Genomic DNA, 21,089 nt, shown 5'->3' with positions numbered 1-21,089 from the left:
AGTTAAATTGATAGAGCACTCACTGCTCTAGTTGACAAATGAACCTGAAAACTATACTTGGATACAATCTTGAAAAGATAGGAGGCAAGCCCTTTCCCCATCATGAGCCTGCAACTCTGCCCCTCATGCCGCTTCTGTATCTTCTAAGAAAGGCCTGAAGTCCATTTTTAACAGGTTAAAAGAGATAAAACAAAAGCCTGATTTCTGCCTTAGTAGGCATCAAGGGACTGAAGGGAAGTTCTCCACCTTACTGGGCTAGTGGTGTAGTTTAACCTATTAAAATTGCTCAAGGCACAAGGAGTACTTAACAGATGTGGCACTCAAGTTAATCTGGGTAAAAGGGAGACTAAAAAAATTAAGGTTAATTTGTCAAGTAAACATGAAGAGAAGTAAAGGCTACCTGTAGTTTTCTTCTTGAAACCAAATCCATCAGCCCCATGATATACCTGACTTCTAAAGCTCAGGAAAGCAAGAATCAGTTCTGAAAGGTAGTTTTCTCTAAAACTGTAGGGAAGTGAGTTTAAGAGCTGTTCCAAACACAATTTTAATTACTAAAATTAGTTCAAGAATAAGCTAATCATCTCTATCTTAATGCTGTTCTCACCCTAGGAAACATTTAAACTGTCAGGGCAAGCAGCCACCATGCAGCAGGATGCCAGAATCAAAGCTTATTTTTATATATCTGTCTGAAGTTGAAAAGTAAGAACCTTAAGATTGCTACTTTTTATTATAAGAACTTTACAATGCTCATCTTATGGGTCTGAGAGATTTTGCACTAGATCTGGACCTTTGTTTGTGGATCAACAACGGCTACAAAAGTAGATATTCTTGACAATTTTATTACTTAAGTTACATTTTAATAGTGTAGATTTCTAAAGCGGATTCAGACAATTATCTTAAATCAGCTTTTAATAGAAAAGCTGGCCCAGAAACATACATTAGAAGAGAAGTGGTCTAAGTGTCAACTTTCTCTCCCCTTTATACAGGATCTTTATTAAAGCTATTAACAAACTGTTTATAACATTCAGAGTGAGGAAGGCCTTTAATGTGAATACAGTAATTCATTCAGTAGTGGTGAACAAGTATCTTCTGTAATTATTCTGGACCTCCACGCTGTAAAAGAAAAATAGACAATTACATGTCTTCTACTAAAAGAAATGGAAGCTGACATGCTGGTTTGCACTTTGTTATTACTGAGTAGGGAAGTACTGTTTTCAATACTGGGTTATTTGCACATTTAAGAATTCTACCTTTTATTTATTACTTTTATGGACACAAGTTCTACTTGTCTTAGATGTTGTAAAAAAAACCTTACAAAAATCTGAGAAATGTTTATGTAACTTCTTATATAGGTCAGTGTAAAAATGAACACTGCAGCATTACACTGGTGAATAAAAGCCTGCAAAAGAAACTGACTAGTTATTTTCTTTGTCCAAGCTCAAAAGTGCAAAAAAGACAGTAAAAAGCAAGCTTCCTGTTTAAATATTCTCTGTTTTAATAATCTAAGGTGTCCAGAAGATGTTTCCACTGTTTTCCTGCTAGACGTTTACAGCTTAATACCTCTCATTGCTGGGAAACTTTTAGGCTGAATGTCAGGAAGTTTCACACCTTCTTTAATTCCATTACTGCTAGTTATAGCCCTCTTTCCACCCTATATAAAATTTTCTCTCTATCATCAATGTTTATATCCTTTGAATACTTGTGGACTTAATCATCACCAAATCAAGTTATACAGATTTAGTTCTTTTAGTCTCGCCTCAAACCCATCCCTCCAGCTCTTTAATATTTTTGATATTCTTCTCTAATCTCCCATTTTGTCACCATCTGGTGACCAAGTGCTCAAAACTCAACAAATTACAGGTACAATGCCATTTTGTAGTCAATTAAATTTTCTGCCTCTCGTGTACTTGCATAATGCTGCAATATTAGTTTGCAAACACTATAAGGGAGCATTTAAACTCAATTTGTTTTCTGTGAAATAATGAATATTTGTTTCTGTAATTTTTATTCCTAAACACACAACCTATATTTTGAGCATAAGCTACCTGTTTAGCCTCTTCAGTCTATGAATAAACTCAAATGAAAGGATCAGCACTTTGTGCAAAAAATAAATATACTAATTTTAATAGAAGTACATGTAGACAATTGTAAATACAATACGTAATGACACTGAAATAACATGGTTTAATGGATTAAATGTAGTCTAGAACTTCAAAACAAATTCTAATCCTGATTTTGTCACTGGCTTTCTGCGTGACCGTGGGCAAGTCACGGCCTCTCTGTGTGTATCAGTATCCTGAACTGCCAAACAGGGATACCTTATCTACCCAGCTTGTGTGTTGCAGAATATTTAGTTTGCATTTACTGCAAATTAAGCTGTAATGCTTGATGTAAGTGTAAAGTTAACAAGAGTTAACTTGGATAAGGATATTTATCATGTTGTCCAGAAGTTGTTTTGCAAAGTTTTCAACATAGTGAATAACTACAGAGGACATATGTAGTAACAAATATAACAAAACTTACTTGAATGTATTCCATCTCCTCATCTGACATCAACTTTCTCCTGTACTTTTGAGGTAATGTTTTTACTAATTCTGTCGTGTCTGGTGTGCCTTGTACTCTACTAATGGATGAAAAGTTTTGAAGGGCTGGTGGTCTGTCTCCTACAGACATCTGTGCAGCTGAAGCATGGAGTGGTGGTACCCTTGCTTGTAGAGATTCCTGCACTGAAACCCAGATTTCAAAACCATGTATAGAAGTACAGAGAATATTTTAATGCCTTAACGGGCTTGAGTATAGTTATTCATTAGTGCAGTCAGTAAAAGTTAGAAGGTACTGGTCGTGCAGTAGAATTTCACTATAAAGCTACTTGCATGAATTTAAACCCCTTCCTTCTCACCATATACTTTTATTTTCAATTTTAGGGACTAATATAGCAATGAGAACATTGATACAGTCAAATTTTGAGAGTAAGAGGAAGCACAGATTGAAAGGGATAGGTACTGATGTTGCAACAGTAGCTAAACCAGTACATAGTTTTACAAATACTTACATTGGGAAGCTGTAACTGCAGATTAAGAACATACAAATACACTGTGAGGCACTGTATTTATAGAATGTCATAAGCATGTGGGATTCTTTAAGGTTTGGTCATTATATTTCTACTCAAGTAGTTTACAATACAAGTTGTCCACAAAGGGACAGGTCTATGGGAGGATGAAGGTTGTAACTGAAATATTACAAAATGTGGTTTTTATTATACCCATTTTTAATGCTTTGTTTGTATTAATTCCTATAATATAGTTTGTAGGTAACATCCAAAATGAAGGTCACAGGGAGTGGAGGTCAGTTGCTGAATGCTGACCAAAATGGGTGAATTTTGAGGGATTTGAGATGCACAGGGTCAAGAAAGACATTCCAGGCATAGGAGACTGAGAGAAGGCATGGAATAACTTGTAGAAAAGTACAGAAACAGCCTCAAATATAAATAAACACTTGGGTTATGAGCTGGGGAGTAGGAAACTAGGTGTCAGAAGGGCCTTGAAGCTGCAAGGATGGAAGATTTTGAACATGATATAAGTCAGCATTGCATGGCAATGCAAGAACTTGATGATGAGGGCTAGATGGTCAAAACAGCCAATAATACATTTTTCTAGCGGCAATGTGTTTATATAGCATTCATCCCTCTGGACAAAAAAACCCTATAAACAAATGATTTAGACTTGACAACACAGTAGACTACACAATTACAATATCATGTGGAAGTAAAGATTCCTAATTCAAGTCCCATGGGAGCAACATTTCCCATCCTATTACACCCCCAGCCTCAATTTGTGGACTAGAGTGAATGTAATGCAAAAGTCAAGGAAGCCAAAGATGCGGAGGCTGCAGTAGCCCAGGTGAGAAATGATCAGACCTAAGACCAACATTTAAGCAGAAGTGATAAGATAGTTGCAGAATAAGCAGTAACAGGAGTTAGCAATCCTAAATGAGTCAAAATGTACAAGGAGTCAAATGTGAAACTATGCTTGCCAACCCAGGGGACCAGATGGATGATGAAGTTGCTGATAAGGTCAGAGAAAGAAGCAGAGGAAGATGAGTTTTTCAATTTTAGCCATGTGACGTTTCAACTGATTCAAGGATATTGAGGAAGAGATGTGGGACTTAGCACTCTGGGTGACCGCAACAGCAGAGAGACATATTTAGAGTTGACAGTGAAGAAATATACTTGATACCCTCAGTATAGGTAAGGCTTCCCAGATACTGAGGAGGGAACCAGGAACAGATCCCTCAAGGCCAACCAGTCAAGTATACAGCCAACCACAAAAGCATCACATCATGGTAAAATACAGGCTATTATATTCTAAATCACTACAGGATGAATGGATTGAAAATGTACAGAATAGTCTCGAGGTGACAAAGGCATCTATCTATCCATCCATCCACACACACCCCACCCATATAAAAGAAATAGTCACAACCAAAGCTAGTCCAAAATTTTCCAGGGAAACTGAAGAGTCATGCTGGACCACAGATGCTGGTAATCCCAGCAGGGGCTCCAGGAAACTGAGATTCAGTGAATAGCATTCTGATTAGTTTCCAATATTTCATTCCACAAACACCATGTTTCAGTGTCTCCAAACTGAAATTTTGGATTTGTTGAAATATTTCAACAAATTTGGTTTGGTTATGATGAGAACAAACCCAACTTCTGAAAAGCTGAAATTTCTCATGAATCAAAAATTTGGAGTTTCAGCCAGCTCTAATCAGAACTTGCACATCAGATTTAGAAGAATAAGAGATGAGAAATTAGTTGTTTATTCAATCATTGAAAAAGATTTTCAATAGAGTAGAGGGTGTTGGAACTAGATACAAATTAGATGGTGTGGCCAAACACTGCATAGAATTCTGCCAATACACTTAATTTTTTAACAAAAATATTCAATGGGAATTCAAACTCAGGTCAAAACCACCAATCAAGCCAAAAAGAAAAATATTTTTATGGAGTGCTTCCAACACCAGGGTTGAAGTCATTAGATTCCAAGAATTAAAGTTCTCATTTTTCAAAATTCTATAGTAATGTTCATTATATCTACCTCTACCACCACCAGTGAAAAACCTTAAAATAAGTGGTGAGCTCTGGGGACATAAACAGGAAGAAGGGATCCTTTAATTTTAGGTGCGCTGAACAGGTTTGACTCCAGTATTTAAGAAGGTCTCATAGGTACTGAATTAAAAGAGGAATGAACCAGGAATTATCACAGCCTCCAGACAAAAAGAAGTATTAGGCCAGAATTTCATAAAAACCCATCTCCTATTTTTGTTTCAAATACTTTATTGAGTCAAGAGGAATGTTAGTCATAACAATACACAATCCCATTTTAATGGAGCAATATGACAACTTTGATGTCTACATATGATGGTGATTGGTACGCTGTAAGCATCAATGTAGTAATATACAGATATACAGTAAAATCAGACTGAGTACTGTTTTTTTAAATATAACCACTTTTTCCCCTTATGCATAGTGGGAGTAAACTGCCCTCTCAGGTACCATCAGGATTTTAAATATTGCAGACAAAGCAAGGAAAAAATGACTGCCTTTTTGCTGCAAACTTCATTGAAAATTCATGCTGCTTAAAAGTGAGTTTAGCACAGCCTCTCTTAAATGGAGATTAGTGTTTGCAAAATGAGCTCATAGTGTAAGATTAAAGTAGGAAGATAAAAATGGAGATCCTCAAAACTCTGCCTGGGCAACAAAGGAACTAAGGTAATCTCAGTTTTATGCATTAAGTATGATCTGTTTTCTAAAGCATAAAATCAGGCAGCTGCCACCAAACTAGGTCAATGCTCAGAAACAATTGAGCCAAAATTGAGCCATAAGCCAAAAAAGAAACAATGTGTCATAGGTTCTTATGTAAATACTAAGGCAAATAAATATGATATGGTATAAGTTTTATTTACAAATGAAATACTTACTTTTAGGTTTGGGACTATTTTTTCTGTCCGGGAACTTGATTAAGGGTGTATGTGGCTTGACTACCTAAAACAAGACACAGCAGTGGAAGGAGGCAGGGAAAGGGGAGGGGGGGGGAAGGCGGGAGAGTTTGGGTAAATAAAATATAAAAGTTCATGAGATTTTCATGGCAAGAATGCTACACACTAAGCAATTATTTTTACCCTGTTGCTTTGCGCTTTCATTAACACCAGATTTGGGAGATTTACAATAACTTAAATTTTATTTTTAATCAAGGCTAAGACTGCCCAAGTGACATTTCAGAATCAAAGATGTATTAGACTGTAAAGCAAATGCAATGCTTTTTTAGTTTCCACACAACTAACTATGGCTTATAGAGGAGTAACTATAACTGCAGTATAAATTGGATTCTAAGGTTTTTGTAGTCTCAGAAGTAAACAGCTATATATTAGTAGGTGTGGAGTTCAACCCCCCTCTGCATTAAGATATTTTTTGCAGGGTTTTGGAGCAGAGCCTGGATTTGGAGTGCCAAGCAGTAGGTTTTTGCCCGGAGCTGGAGTGGAGCAATTCAAAAATTTGATTGCTCCAAATCCCTGATTATTTGCATCGATTTTTTTCAAAAAGTTTATTTCTTTAAAATAAAAAAGGCTTTCCCTCATTCCCAAGAACAGCAGTTTATGAGTTGCAAATAAGCAATTATGGGAAGGTGATATTTTGAGGGTGCAGTAGCCCTGATGAGAAGGAGATTATGCAAGATAGGCAATTTGCTGGCATCCCTAACAGCAGTTTATGAGTTGCAAATAAGCAATTATGGGAAGGTGATATTTTGAGGGTGCAGTAGCCCTGATGAGAAGGAGATTATGCAAGATAGGCAATTTGCTGGCATCCCTATAGCAGTAGGAATAATACCACAAGAGAAGCAGGCAATTGAGCACTGGGTCCAACAGACCAGGTGACTAGTCAATAGGGGTAGGGAAGAAAGGGATGTGAGGACATCAAGACATTGGAGAGCCCCTACTTGCTTGGTCCATGAAGCAGAAAAGCAAATTCCGCTACACACAAAGTGCTATCAAAGGCACAAAGGAAACAAAACTGGAAAAAACAGAAAAGAAGATTTTTTTTCCCTCAAATCCCTTTCATGTATCTTAATGGTTATTTGTACTAATAAGCAGAGGCTTATTTCTGACTGAGGTGGGATTTGCAAGCTGGTGTCCCTTTAAGGGGAAGCTGAAGACAGTTAGAGCAGGCTGTTGCCCACATAGCTAAACCAGAATGGAAAGAATTGGAATAGAGGCTCTTGAAGAAAGAGCAGCGAGGATTTGTTCCCTCCCTCGGTTCTGCGCCCTCTCTCCACCAGCTCCTCCGAGTCTCTCGAGGAAGCTCTCCCAGGGTGATCAGGCGCCGCCGGCATCTCCACGTACCGCACCCGTGCGAGGGCCCCCGGGCCGGGGCTGCTGTAGTGCGAACACCGCGCGCTTCCAGGCACCGAGGACGAAACGACGGGTCGTGCGAGCAGAGCCTCGGGCCGTGCACCTCAACGCAGAGTGGGGTTGTGGGGACGCGACAAGGCCCGCGCGTGTGGGCGGCAGCAGCAGCAGTTCTGAAGGGAGCCTGGCTGTAGCCACTGGCAAGTATCGCCCACGGAAGCAGGTGAGCCCGGGGGGCCTGTGGGCAGCGGCAGTCCGGGTCCGTCCCTCCCGCTGCTGGCGGAAGAGTCCCCGCCCCCGGCAGGTGAGGCCCCCACTGCTGTCACTGACCCCCAGCGCGCGCCCGGCCTCACTCGTGCCCCCGCAATCCCGCAGCTCAGACCCGCTCGCCCCTTCTCCGGACTCGGGCCCAGAAGCACCTCGGCCCGCCACTGCCCCAGCGCCCCGGCTCCCCAACGGCACCTCCAGGCCAAGGGCATCAGCTCCGGCCGCTCCCGCTCTCCGGCTGCTCCGGCGTCTCCAGCCGCCGGCGGAGGTGGGCAGACCCCACCAGGCTCCCCCCGGGCGGCCGAACGCAGAGCGCCGGGCCCGCCCCCTTCGCAGGGAAACAACCCTAGTTACCTGAACGACCCTGCTGGCGGCCGCCATCTTGCTGCCCATGGTGACCCGCAGCCAGTTACTGCATCCTCCAGTCCGCGAGCACGGCGCCGGCGCGAGGGGCGGGGCCACGCAGGGGGGCGGCGCAGAGCTAGAACTGCCTGGAGGGCGGGGCTGGAGTCAGGATCTCTGCGGGGGCCGGGCCAGAGCCGCCTGGGGGGCGGGGCTCCTCAAGGCCAGCCTTGCTTCTACGCTTGCGGCTGCCACATACGCAATATTTATGGCTGGGTTCGTTCAGTTAGCAAAATACTAGCTGAGTACAATCTTATGCTGTACACAGAGGTGCTGGAACAATTTCTACAGTGGGGCTGCTGTGAGCCATTGACCCAAACTGTAAACCCTGCATATGACAGAAACCACTTCAAACCAGGGGGTGCTACAGCACCCCTGCTTCCAGCACCTATGGCTGTACATTCCCCATTAGACCCGACCTAGGTGTTTAAATACTCTGCTCCAACCAGTTGTGAACTTTCTACCCCAGCAAGCTTGGCTTCCTCAGCAGTATTATTAGAAGGCTTAGAGGTGATGTTATGTGCTTACACAGGGAGAGGTTATCTGGCAGAATGCTTATTAGTCTAGCAGAGTTAAAGTGACCATATTTTGCTGGGTACATAATTGGCATGTTAATATTTCCATAGCCACAATCTCCCATATTTTTGAACCATTCCTCTATAGTTGGACTATTTTTTCCCCCAATGAGATGCTATCAATAGCTGAGCAGCTACTAGCAAACAAAAGATCAAGTCTTCATTTCCTTTTGTGTGATCATTTCCAGTAGGAAGCCCTAGAAAGTTTACCAAAGGATCATTTGGTAATATATCCACCAAATAGTGATAGTTGGTTACAGATTGCATCCTATTGCTCTCCAGTGACTGGACAAGTCCACCATATATGCATAAAATCTCCTCTTTTACCACAATTTCTCCAACAGTTATTCAATCTCTCTCTACATTTTAACGTAACTGGTGAGAGGTACCATTGAAACAGTATCTTAAATAAAGTGCATTTTATTGTGCTACAAACTAAGGGTTTGGCTACACTTGCAGGTGTGCAGCGCTGGGAGTTAAAGCTGTCTTCGTACAGCTGTGTAGGGAAAGCGCTGGAGTGTGGCCACATTTGCAGCGGTGTTGGGAGTGGTGCATTATGGGCAGCTATCCCAGCGTTCAAGTGGCTGCAACGTGCTTTTCAAAAGAGGGGGGTGCGGTGGAGTGTGACAGGGAGCATGGGGGAGAGAGAGAGAGAGAGAGTGGATTTTTGGAGCTGACACTGTATCAGCTCCCTGCCTTGCAAATTCCGACCACTTCCCCCACACTCTTAAATGCAAATAGCCTTCAGACCAGATAAGCAGCTGCTCCAACGGACTCCCTTCACCCCCCCTCCCCCGCCATGCTGTTTCTCTCCTCAAGCAAACACTAGCTGTGGACATTCATCCCCCTGCCTGCCTCATTCACAGTAAACAGTAGCTGTGTTTGTTTTTTAGATAAGCAGCTCCGGGAGCCCCGAGTTCACAACAAAACAAAGAGAAGCATCATAACAAAACAAAGAGAGTTCTTTAGTTAAAAGCATTATGGGAAAATTCCGGAGGTCAGTTACAGTGTAGTAAGATTAATCACTGTTTACACTGGCACTCCAGCGCTGCAGTCCTTATTCCCCAGGCAGACGTGGAGTACAGCGCTATATGTGCCCTGCAAGTATGGACGGTGAGTGAGTTGTAGCGCTGTAAAGCCACCACCAGCGCTGCTACTCTCCAGTGTAGCCAAGCCCTAAGGTTGCTAGCCCTCTTTTCCATGCCTCTGGAGTAATTTGTCTATATAGGTCCTTTCCCCAGTGTCATATGTGGACTTTTGTTAGAAAAGTTGTAAAGATTATCAGTTCAATATATAAATAAGAATACTGTAGCTTGGCTTGACTAGACTGTATATGCCAAGTAAGTTATAATGCCATCACTTCTGTTAAAGTTATCTTTCTGTATACAATATTTTTTTGCTAGAAAGTTGAGTCAGGCATTATATCTCTCAAAAGTACTGGTGCTACAAAAGAGTGGGCTGGTTAATTTTGATCTCTAACTAGGTTAGAAAAGTTTCTTTACTGAAGAGCTGGTCAACCATATGTAGTCTATGGCTCTTTGAATCTTTAAAATGCTCTAGTTTGTCACTTGGTTAAGATCTGGATTATTTAAAAAAAGTGTCATTGGGAAGGAAACAAAAACAAGAAACAAGATGTAATATATCAAAAACATAAGAGTTTTTGCTAAAAGATGTGTGTAAATTTCTGGAGGGTTTTACTGTTTGTTTTTTTTAATTAATCCATAATTAAATCCATCAATAGCCTAATGAGGTTTACAGTGGCACAACTTCTTTGTTCAATAAAGACCCAGTCTTTGGCGGTGTTAGAGTGCCACCAATCCACTACTGCTTTGCGCTGTCTGGTTTTCATAGTACCATAGAATATTTGGAATAGCGAGTCCATCCTGTTTAATAGGATAGTACAAAATGTGTGCACTTACTCGTGGTCTTATCTTATTCCATATATATTATAACAACATGCTCTGTATTCCTGCTAGGGTTTTACCTGAGATTATTACAGGCAGATTTTGAAACAAGAAAGATACTTAGCAAAATGTTCATTTTGACTGCAGCAATTCTTCCCAACCAAGAAATTGCAGACTTTCCCCAGCACTACAGATCTTTTTTAATTTGCTGAAGTCATGGTTTGATATTTAAATGGTAGAGCTCTTATAGGTTGTTTGAGATTTGAATTCCCAAATATCTTATAGAATCCGATACCTATTTGTACCCAGATATGTTCAGGAAGAGTGACTTTTCAGAGTCTGGACAACTTATAGCTAGCATTTCAGATTTGGTATAATGTATTTTGAACCCAGATACTTCCCCAATTTCCTGGATTTCCTTAGAAACTAATTTTAGGGAAATATTTGCTTTAGATAAAAATATTACATCTTCTGTATATAAAGCTATTTTCTGATGTGTTCCTGTCCAAGTTTTATTCTTATGACACATTAACTGTTCCTTAGCACCAGTCCAAAAAGTAAAGGAGCCAGCAGGCTTAGTCCTTCTGTGTAATTCAAACAGGGGAGACTTAACCTGATTAACTCTCAGCTGTTTTTGTGGTGGTGTAAAGAGCAGTTATCCATTTAAGGAACTGAGACCAATGTCCATATAGGACAGGACTTGAAACAAAGTTCCACTCTATTTGATCAAAGGCTTTCTCTGCATCAAGTCGTAACGAAACATTTTTGTGTGTTCTGGCATTATGGATGATTGCAAGTACTTTCTGAATGTTGTCTGACATTTGTCTATCCTTAATAAATCCAGTCTGATCTGGATTTATATAAAGGTGAGAACACTGACTGCAATTGGCTAACTAGTAATTTTCCTAAAATCTTTGTCATGATGCAGCAGTGATATGGGTTAACAGGAGCTGCATCATGATAGGGAGAACTGCCTCTGCAGATGTTTCTTATAGTCCCATGACATTTAGAGTGGGCGGCTTGGGTGGGAGCTTGCTGTGGCTTAAACTTAGGTTTAGCCGGAGCCGGAACATAGAGGCCCAGAGTCTGAAGCAGCGGGCGGGAGTCTTTCAGGCCATGCAGTTTTATATCCGTTTGTTCCACAAACAGAGCTTTGCCGTCAAATGGGAGGTCCTGCAAGGAGGTGTGCGCCTCACTGGACAACCCAGAAAGCAGGAGCCATGACGCCCTTCTCATGGACACCGCGGAGGCCATGGACCGTGTGGCCGTGTCTGCCACATCCGATTCTGCCTGCAGCTTGCCCTGGCAGCGGCTGTACCCTCCTCCACCAGCGCTTTGAACTCCTTCCTGTCACACTCCTGGAGGGAGTCCTCAAACTTGGGCAAAGAGCCCTACAGATTGAACTCATACCAGCCCAGGAGAGCCTGATGGTTTGCCACCCGTAACCTCGAGGACGAATACATTTTCCTTCCAAATGAGTCCAGCCTCTTTGAATCTTTATTTTTTGGTGTAGGGGTTGGTTGGCCCTGCTGCTCCCTGTGGTTGACCTACTCGACAACCAGAGGGTTAGGGGAAAGATGGGTGTATAGGTATTCATGCCACTTGGTGGGCACAAAATACTTGCCTTCCGCTCTCTTAGAGATTGGGGCCAATGAGGCCAGGGTTTGCCATAGGGCATTTGAAATTTTCACCATCGCTTTGTGGAGAGGCAAGGCCACCCTGCCCAGTACTGAGGTGGACAGTACGTTAAACAGGGAGTCCAAAGGCTCCTCCACCTCCTCTGCCTGGAGGTTGAGGCTTGATGCCACCCTTTTTAATAGTTCTTGGTGTGCCTTAGAGTCCTCCTGTGGGATGGACGGAGGAGGGGCCATAATTGCCTCATCAGGGGAGGGTGAGGTCGGTGCTGTACTTTGTGTATCCACCGGCACCGGAGGATCCACATCCTAGTCAGTCTCTGGGCACAGTGCCGAGGATGTACGTCCCATTGACTCCTTCCTCGGAGGCCGGGAGAGGGAGGCCGATGGCCCTTCTGAGGCTCCGGCCACCGAGCAAACCCCCAACCGGGGGCTGCATTGGGGGACACGGTGCCCACTGGTACCATTGCACCGGTCACAGGGCCCGGTGTTACTGCACCTACTGTGGCACTGGGGGAGCAGGTTGTTTGGTCTGGCTGGCCTGACCCATCGATGGACAGCTACGAAGGGAGGCTGGGCTGCCATACGACCTGCCACTGTCCCTGGACCAGGAGGAGCAGTGCCGACCCCGAGACTGTGACCTCAACGTGGAGGACCGGTACCGTTGGTAACAGCTACTCGGCGATCGGTCCGATGGGCAGATCCGCAATGGTGACTCACCGGCAATCGACATCCAGGGCTGCGGGAGCGGTGCCGTGGCAGGGTCCTGGAGCGAGACGATGAACAGGAATGGCATCGACATTTGTGTTGCGACCAGCTTTGATAGCCCCTCCAAGACGAGGGCCTTTGGTGGCGTCTGCCTTGGCCCTGGTGTTTGCTGCTTGAGGTGGAGCGGTGCCTGAATCTCAGTCAGACGGAACACAGCCAGACAACCTGCTGGCAGTTGACGGTGACCCATGTGGACTATGCACAGAATGGTTGCTGACCAGCAAATGGTGTCAGGAACGGGCCCTCGACCGAGAGAGAGTCGGGGGTGACTGCAGAGATCCTTGCGGTGGCTTGCCTCTGGAACGTGGGGCCAACATTGGCAGTGCTCCTGGTACCGGCATGGACATGATGTTTCGGGCCGCCTGCAGGGCCTCCGGAGTGGAGGGCATCTGGAGAAGCCTGTGCCGGGCTACTCCACTCGACTAGAGTCGGAGGCCTAGAGGCTGATGGGGATTGAGTACTGCCCAACACGGGTCTAGTCTCTGCCCCAGATTTACTCCAGTGCTGTGGTGGAGAAGGCCTCTTCTTAGCCTTCTTGGCATGCCCCATGGACGGGGAGTGGTGCCGACTAGTAGCTGGCACTGGGGGCGTCACCGCGCACCGACATTGCGGTGCCCGGTGCCAACTCAGAGCGGCGCGCCACAGTTGGGGTCAATGCCAACTCCATGAGGATAGCCTAATGTCTCTCTCTCTTGGTCCGAGGCTTAAATGACTTGTAAATCTTATAGTGATCGCTGAGATGAGTTTCACCCAAACAGCGTAAACAGTCTGTGTGCAGATCACTCACTGGCATCGTCCGCCTACAAGTGTCACACAACTTAAAACCCGAGGTACAGGGCATGCCCCGGCCTGGGCGCACTAGCTAAACTAAACCTAATCGAGTACTAACTACAAGTCACATACACTGAAAGAACAAGAGTTCTGGGACAAGCTGCAGCAAAGCAGTTCCGAAGTACCTTCACTGGTGGCAAGAAGGAACTGAGGGTGGGTAGAGCGCACAGCCATGGAGGTGATTACTAGGGGCGCTCCCTACAAGTACTGCTAGGGGAAAAACTTCTGACACTGGTGCACATGGTGAGCACGCACACCTATTGTGGACTACACATGAGCAAATCACTCGAAGAATTTATCTTATGCTTGACAGATTTAACTTAGCTAACACTTCCCTCTTATGACACGGCTTGTGCATTTCTTCCAGAGGAGCCCATGGCCAGAGAGTTGATGGCTTCTTCTTCTGTGAAGCAGTCGCTTCCAGAGGTCTGAGAGAAGTGAAGTCTTATTGCCATGAGCATTGAGCCAGCTTCCTTTCACAGGTCCTAACCAGCAGTACGGGGTACTATACTTTCTTTCAAAGAAGGGTGCCCTGTTGCCACAAATGGTGACAGCTGCATTTTCTCTCTGATTTAAGGAGGCTATTACCACTGACAACAGCGTTTTCACTGAGGTGGCCTTGCTCTTGGAGGGTGAGAATGTTGCTGCTGTCCCTGCTCTGCAATAGTGCTCTTCGAAGGGGCTGAATCAGAGGAGGCAGATACCAATTTAGAGTGCACAGGCATGCTAGTACTTCAAAAAGAAGTGAACACCTGTCTATACCAGAGGCATGAACAAGGATACAGGTGTGGGATAGAGGGGAGAAAAACTGGAGGTGATGGGAGAATAAAGGACCATAAGCCAGACTGGTAAACAGCCTTTTTTTCAAACAGAAACAAGGTTGGTGACTGAGGTAATTTTTTTTTTTTTTTTTTTAAACCGGACCAGCTTCTGTTGCTGGAAGGTATAGGCTTTCGAGCTACACTGAGCTCTTTTTCAGGTCCGGGATCTTTCACCAGAAGACACTGGTCCAAGAAAAGACATTTCCTCACTTACTGTTTCTCTCTCATCTTAAGACCAACACAACTGTAACAATGGAAGATACTGAATTTTCTGTCAGCAGTCACTTAAATATAAACTAACATGCCTGTCTGAGTCAACAGAAGCAAGGACAGAAGGAAGTCAGTAAGCTCTGAAATTAGAAGGAGAAGGTGGGGCTGGATAGGACATACACTACGCAAGCAGCCAACCAACATCACCAGACAGGCACTGCAGTGGAACCCCCAAGGCAAGCGGAAAAGAGGCCGCCCAAGAAATACCTGGCGACGCGACCTTCAGGTTGATAGCAAAAAAATGGGCTATACCTGGAACCAGCTAGAGCGAATGGCCCAGGATAGAAGACTATGGAGATCTGTTGTTGGCGGCCCATACCCCGGTTGGGGTGACGGGCATGAATGAATGAATGATGAAGCTCTAAAATACCACCAAGTCTTCTATACATATTACTTCACATGGGATCATTAAAAAATACAGACTCAGCAAAGAATCCTGTGGCACCTTATAGATTAACAGACGTTTTGCAGCATGAGCTTTCGTGGGTGAATACCCACTTCTTCGGATGCAAGCAGTGGAAATTTCCAGGGGCAGGTGTGTATATATAAGCAAGCAAGAAGCAAGCTAGAGATAACGAGGTTAGATCAATCAGGGAGGATGAGGCCCTGTTCCAGCAGCTGAGGTGTGAAAACCAAGGGAGGAGAAACTGGTTCTGTAATTGGCAAGCCATTCACAGTCTTTGTTTAGTCCTAAACTGATGGTGTTAAATTTGCAGATGAACTGGAGCTCAGCAGTTTCTCTTTGAAGTCTGGTCCTAAAGTTTTTTTGCTGTAGGATGGCCACCTTAAAATCTGCTATAGTGTGGCCAGGGAGGTTGAAGTGTTCTCCTACAGGTTTTTGTATATTGCCATTCCTAATGTCTGATTTGTGTCCATTTATCCTTTTCCTTAGAGACTGTCCAGTTTGGCCGATGTACATAGCAGAGGGGCATAGCTGGCATATGATGGCATGTATTACATTGGTGGACGTGCAGGTGAATGAACCGGTGATGGTGTGGCTGATCTGGTTAGGTCCTGTGATGGTGTTGCTGGTGTAGATATGTGGGCAGAGTTGGCATCGAGGTTTGTTGCATGGGTTGGTTCCTGAGCTAGAGTTACTATGGTGCGGTGTGCAGTTGTTGGTGAGAATATGCTTCAGGTTGGCAGGTTGTCTGTGGGCGAGGACTGGCCTGCCACCCAAGGCCTGTGAAAGTATGGGATCATTGTCCAGGATGGGTTGTAGATCCCTGATGATGCGTTGGAGGGGTTTGAGCTGGGGACTGTATGTGATGGCCAGTGGAGTCCTGTTGGTTTCTTTCTTGGGTTTGTCTTGCAGTAGGAGGCTTCTGGGTACACATCTGGCTCTGTTGATCTGTTTCCTTATTTCCTCGTGTGGGTACTGTAGTCTTGAGAATGCTTGGTGGAGATTTTCTAGGTGTTGGTCTCTGTCTGCGGGGTTAGAGCAGATATGGTTGATATAAAATACAGACTATTTACTATATTAATCACCAATTCTGAAGAGCTGCAAGATACATGAGAAGACAAAGGGAAGCAGTCAGCACAAGTCTTTTTATTGAGGTTATTACTAAGAAAGACTTAAAACTACAGTATATAGTTTAATCTATTTTTGCATTTTGAAGCTTAACAAAAACAGAAGTCACATTCTCATCTTAAGAGTTTTCTCCCCAACTTCAGATCACCTCTGAATTTGTTACCTACATTTTTATTTAACTAAATGCATTTCCTCTATCCAAAATGTTACTTTTTACTTAATTTTCTTTAAGTGTGGAATGAAGTCCAGATACAAATCTGTCAAATTGTAAAGAATGAAGTTAAAACTAAGTTCAATTGTATAGAAACTCAGGCACTGGCCTATATCAAAATTCCACATGCCTTCTGCACAACCCCCATTTTCTCTATATTGGCTGTTGTGATTCAGGACAGACAGTTTTTATTGAAGCTGGTGTTAGAGAGCTGCAGGAACAGCTACAGCACAGACTAAATGATGATCAAAACTGATTAGTCATTTTGAAGTCATACAAAATAAAATGAGCTCAACTTTTAAAGAAGTTTTAAATCATACATAGCACTTTGGCCAAAGTGCTACACTGGTTATCAATAGTAGCCTTTGTAAATGACTACACATCCTTTGTTCGATTACTGGTTTCACAATGTGCAGTACTGGGACATGTCCTTAGGAAAGGATGCAGGGGAATTAGGGGAGTGAGATGCTGCCTTAGTTACAGTGAGAGTCACACTTCAGGGAGGAACAGCACCAGGGGGACTGCTACTCCCACTCCAAAGCAGGAAGATGGGGGAAGAAAGCAGAGCCTTGTTTCCAGCCTTCAATATGCCAGCCAGTAGCAGATCACTGTGCTCCTGGGTGTGGAGGGACAAACAGGACTTAGACAGCTGCAGTCCTTTCCCTGGACTTGAGCAACTATGCACTTACCTCAGCTCAGACTGTACTGTTACAATCTAAGTCCTTAAAATAATGATTCAGTTTTGCACCAACAACTGTATAATTGCACATCTGAATCACCATAGCAGAGGAAATGCACTTGTAGAAAGGTCCTTTTTTCAAAGTCTCTTAAATTGTCTTGCTATTGTTACCATTACTTGCGTCAGTCTAGTTGAACTCCGGTTTATTGGTGCATATTATATAAAAACTATAGCTTTAAAAAAAAAAAGTCTTGTGGCTTATTCAGATACAGTCCACATTTTTCTCAAGCTGTAGAACGATTGCCTTCAAAACTGGATCCTCTGCCCAGTTTACTTTACTTCCAATAATGATGCCCTGTAATAAGATAGTTATCATTAGGTTAAATGCCATAGGAAAACCAGTTTAAAAAAACCCTAATATGTTAAAGCACTATTTTAACTGTCACTTATTAAAAAGTTGCCCAAGTTCTTGCCTTTTTTAAAGTCTGAATCAGTTTATAAAGTACATGAACTGAAAAAAACTCTCTAGTTTTAGTAACTCAAAACACAGAAAATGTGTTGTTTTAACACCATGCATATGATCTTGGTGCTGAGAACAGGAAGTATTAATTTCAACCCAAAGGATATCTCCCCTCAAGAAATATTGAAGTGCTTACAAAAATGAAGGTTACTTACGTGTAACTTGTACTTAGCTCAGTATATTCACACTTAGGGGTACTGCACCACCTCGTGGTAGCAGGTTTCAGAGTGGTAGCCGTGTTAGTCTGTATCAGCAGAAAGAACGGAGTGCTTGTGGCACCTTACAAGACTAATCAATTAAGGTCGGCTATTATTTCCTGCTGATAATAGCCCATCTTAATTGATTAGTCTCGTTAGAGTTGGTATGGCAACACCCATTTTTTCATGTTCTCTGTGTGTATATATCTATCTATCTTCCTACTGGATTTTCCACTGCATGCATCCAATTAAGTGGGTTTTAGCCCACAAAAGCTTATGAACATATAAATCTGTTAGTCTCCAAGGTGCCACTCCTCGTACCTTGTGGTAGAACCTTCTAGCAGTGTCAGCTAGAGAATTCTCATGCCATTTCCGCCCCTAACCCCCAAGTGTCATTGATGTATTGAGGGCAAGGCTATATAGGGGGCAGAGCTCCCTGTCCACCTCAGTTCCTTCCACCACAAAGCCAGAGGGACAGAATGAAACAAGGACTCCAACAAAGAGATAAGCTGGGTGGGAAGTGTGAACATGCAGAGCCATCTTGAACTCTGGTTACAAGTAATAAATGGTTACTAACTTTTCCGTAACTGTTTTTCTTTGAGAGGTGTTCCACTGTAGGTGTTTGTGTGCTCCGGTGCACAGCTAGAGAGTTTTTACCCTTAGCGGTACCTGCTGGGGAGGCCTGAGCACCCTCTGCTGTCTCTCACACACTGCCCAGGCATAAAGGGCTGAGCTACCTCGACTCCCCTCAGTTCCTTCCTACCAGACCAGCTCCATTAGAGAGGGTGGGTTGTGGAATGGACATGTGCAACACAATTCAAAGAACACATTACAGAAAGATTAGTAACAGTTTTTTCTTCTTCGAGTGATCGCCCATGATCATTCTGCTGTAGGTGACTCAAAAAGGAGTCCTATCTGGAGTTGGGTTTAGAGTCTATTTGAACAGGGACGGGAGGACCACTCATCCAAATTTAGCATAGGCTCTAGGTTGCTGAGAGATTGCATAGTAAGACGCAAACGTGTGATGTGTACTGACACAGAGGTGCTCGGTACCTGAACTGAGGTAGATGACTCAGATAGAGGACGTGGCACCAACGCCATCAGCGGATGGAACGGGACTTAAAGCCCTTACAAATATGTCACACCTATCACTCACAAGCCTCCCTCAAGCACTTACAACAGCTGAGGTGAGGGTCACTATTAGGCATTGCCTAATTACAAGAGTGGCAAGGCTCGAAACCCAGAGAGTACAGCATATCTTCAGTACCCAAACTGGGTGCTGGAACCACAGAAAACAAACAACTTTAAAAACAAAAAACCCCCCAAAACTAACTAACCCTCCCCAAATCTACACTAATTATACACAGGTACTATTTACAGATTTTGACTAAAGATTTGTAGAGGCAAGGATAGGGAGCTCTAACAACTGTCATGAGCAGTAGGAAGGAATTGAGGACAGTCAGTGACAGCTTGGCCCTTTATGCCTGCTCAGCGTGCATGAGACAAACTGAAGTATGAAAATATGCATCTTTTAGATAGAGAATTGTGAACCAATCCATGACCGACAGTGACGGGACTATGGTGCCAGAGTCAACATACGGAACCAATACTTCCGTATGTACATGTTCAAGGCCCGTCAGTCAGTTAAAACCCCCCTATCCTTCTTCTGCAAACCCTGGCCTCTCAGGTATTTGAGAACATCCTTGACTGCTTCTATCAGAAGAAATGTTTCCACTTCTGCAATAAGAATCACCTTGAGAGTGGGATTTCTGAAGAGGGAAGGATAGGGAAAATTGTGGGGAGGCAACCTTTGAATTATTTGGCATAGTCTGTTTCAATAATCTCTAGGACCCACTGGTCCAAGGCAATTTGCCTCCAGACATTGATGAAGTAGGCTAGTCTGTTCCCAAATAAAAGGAGAGATTGGTCTTAGTTAACTGTTTTTTGACTCTTTGCATATCTTGTCAAAACTGGGGCTTGAGGCTTCGTGGTAAGGATGCTGATGATGCAGTGGATTGTTTAGGTTTAGACCTTGGTTTGAAAGGCCTTTTTTCATATGGACTCTGAGAAACTGCCTGCTGCTGGTATTGCCGATGTCTGATCTGTTAAAAAATAGGACAATGAAGACTGTGGACAGGATTGCCTCTGGTACCTGAAAGAGGGAGAGGGCTTCCTTCTAGGAGGGAATCAGATCTGGATAACGAGCCATCGATCTTATATCCTTCTGTTTTTGCAGTAACTCATGTCTTTTCACTAAACTGACCTTCACCTTCCCCTTCAGTCTAGTGTCTATAGTTAAGGATGAGGAATGGTGCCATACATGCCTCCTAATGGTCACAGCAGATACCAATGTGCTTGCAACAGAGTCTGAAACATCAAAGGCAGATCAAATGGAAAGTTTAGCTACATTTTGACCCTCTAAGAGGGCATTAGCCAACCTTTTTCTGTCATCCGGCAGGTCAAATAAAAATAAAGTCATTTCCCACCCCCCACCCAATAAATGGAATTGGTAATGGGCCATGGTTGCTTGATAATTCATCACCCTAATACTGAAGGACAAGGAAGAACACTTTTCTCCCTAACGACTTGATCTTTTTGTCCTGTATCAGCTGGTATGGAGTGCTTCTGCTCAGTTCTTGCTCTATGGCTGACAGCAGCCATCACCAGGGAACTGAATACAGGATTGGCATGAAAATAAGAAAAACCTTCAGAAGATACCTGGTATAGTTTATCTGGCTTTTTGGAGATGGGCTGATGATGCAGCAGTGGACCAAATGGATCCGTCTGACTGTAGCAGTCCATCTATGATGGGTAAGGATATCCTACTCTTAGCTGTAGCACCATAGATATTGCATACCAGGCAGGTAGTCTCTTCCAAAGATACCACAGGTAGATTCAAGATGGAAACCATGTTCTCCACCAGATTGTGGAACTGCATAGCGTCCTCAACTGGAGAGGAAGCTGAAGCCACCCACACATGTTTGTCAGGTGATGGATTTGGTTCATAATCCGTGTCCATCTGCTTCTGTTAAAAGAGTGGAGGCTACTCCTACTCTTCTCCCTTGGACAAAACTT

At 43.6% G+C, this 21,089-nt stretch overlaps 2 protein-coding genes across 3 annotated transcripts in view; both read right to left on the bottom strand.

The window, feature by feature from the left end:
• Nucleotides 1-823: 823 nt before the first annotated feature.
• On the bottom strand, nucleotides 824-8,171 carry MRPS36 (mitochondrial ribosomal protein S36). The gene is made up of 4 exons (XM_039543743.1): nucleotides 8,026-8,171; nucleotides 5,980-6,043; nucleotides 2,524-2,726; nucleotides 824-1,113 (listed from the first exon to the last, which is right to left on the bottom strand). Exons 1-4 carry the CDS (start codon nucleotides 8,062-8,064, stop codon nucleotides 1,096-1,098), a joined length of 324 nt encoding a protein of 107 aa, XP_039399677.1. The 5' UTR covers nucleotides 8,065-8,171; the 3' UTR covers nucleotides 824-1,095.
• A 9,312-nt stretch (nucleotides 8,172-17,483) lies between these two features.
• The window catches only part of CENPH (centromere protein H), a 17,616-nt gene continuing 14,010 nt past the window's right edge, over nucleotides 17,484-21,089 (bottom strand). Inside the window, exon 9 of one of the 2 annotated variants that reach the window (XM_039543552.1) lies at nucleotides 17,484-17,652. In XM_039543552.1, the coding sequence (XP_039399486.1) occupies nucleotides 17,560-17,652 (93 nt within the window). In that variant the 3' untranslated portion in view covers nucleotides 17,484-17,559. Of the gene's footprint in view, nucleotides 17,653-20,240; nucleotides 20,382-21,089 lie in introns of those variants that run through there. The other variant, XM_039543553.1, reaches the window with a different exon arrangement.

The sequence above is a fragment of the Mauremys reevesii genome, linkage group 6 (genome assembly GCF_016161935.1).
Source record: "Mauremys reevesii isolate NIE-2019 linkage group 6, ASM1616193v1, whole genome shotgun sequence".
Taxonomy (NCBI): domain Eukaryota; kingdom Metazoa; phylum Chordata; order Testudines; family Geoemydidae; genus Mauremys; species Mauremys reevesii.
Note: the sequence above shows the minus strand (reverse complement) of the source record. Positions and strands in the feature narration are given on the sequence as shown.

Coding starts and splice junctions, on each gene's coding strand:
- MRPS36 (XM_039543743.1), bottom strand. CDS start 8,064: ATGGGCAGCAAGATGGCGGCCGCCAGCAGGGTCGTTCAG. Junction 6,044..8,025: donor CCGCCAGCAGGGTCGTTCAG/GTAACTAGGGTT, acceptor GTCTTGTTTTAG/GTAGTCAAGCCACATACACC. Junction 2,727..5,979: donor AAATAGTCCCAAACCTAAAA/GTAAGTATTTCA, acceptor TCTGGGTTTCAG/TGCAGGAATCTCTACAAGCA.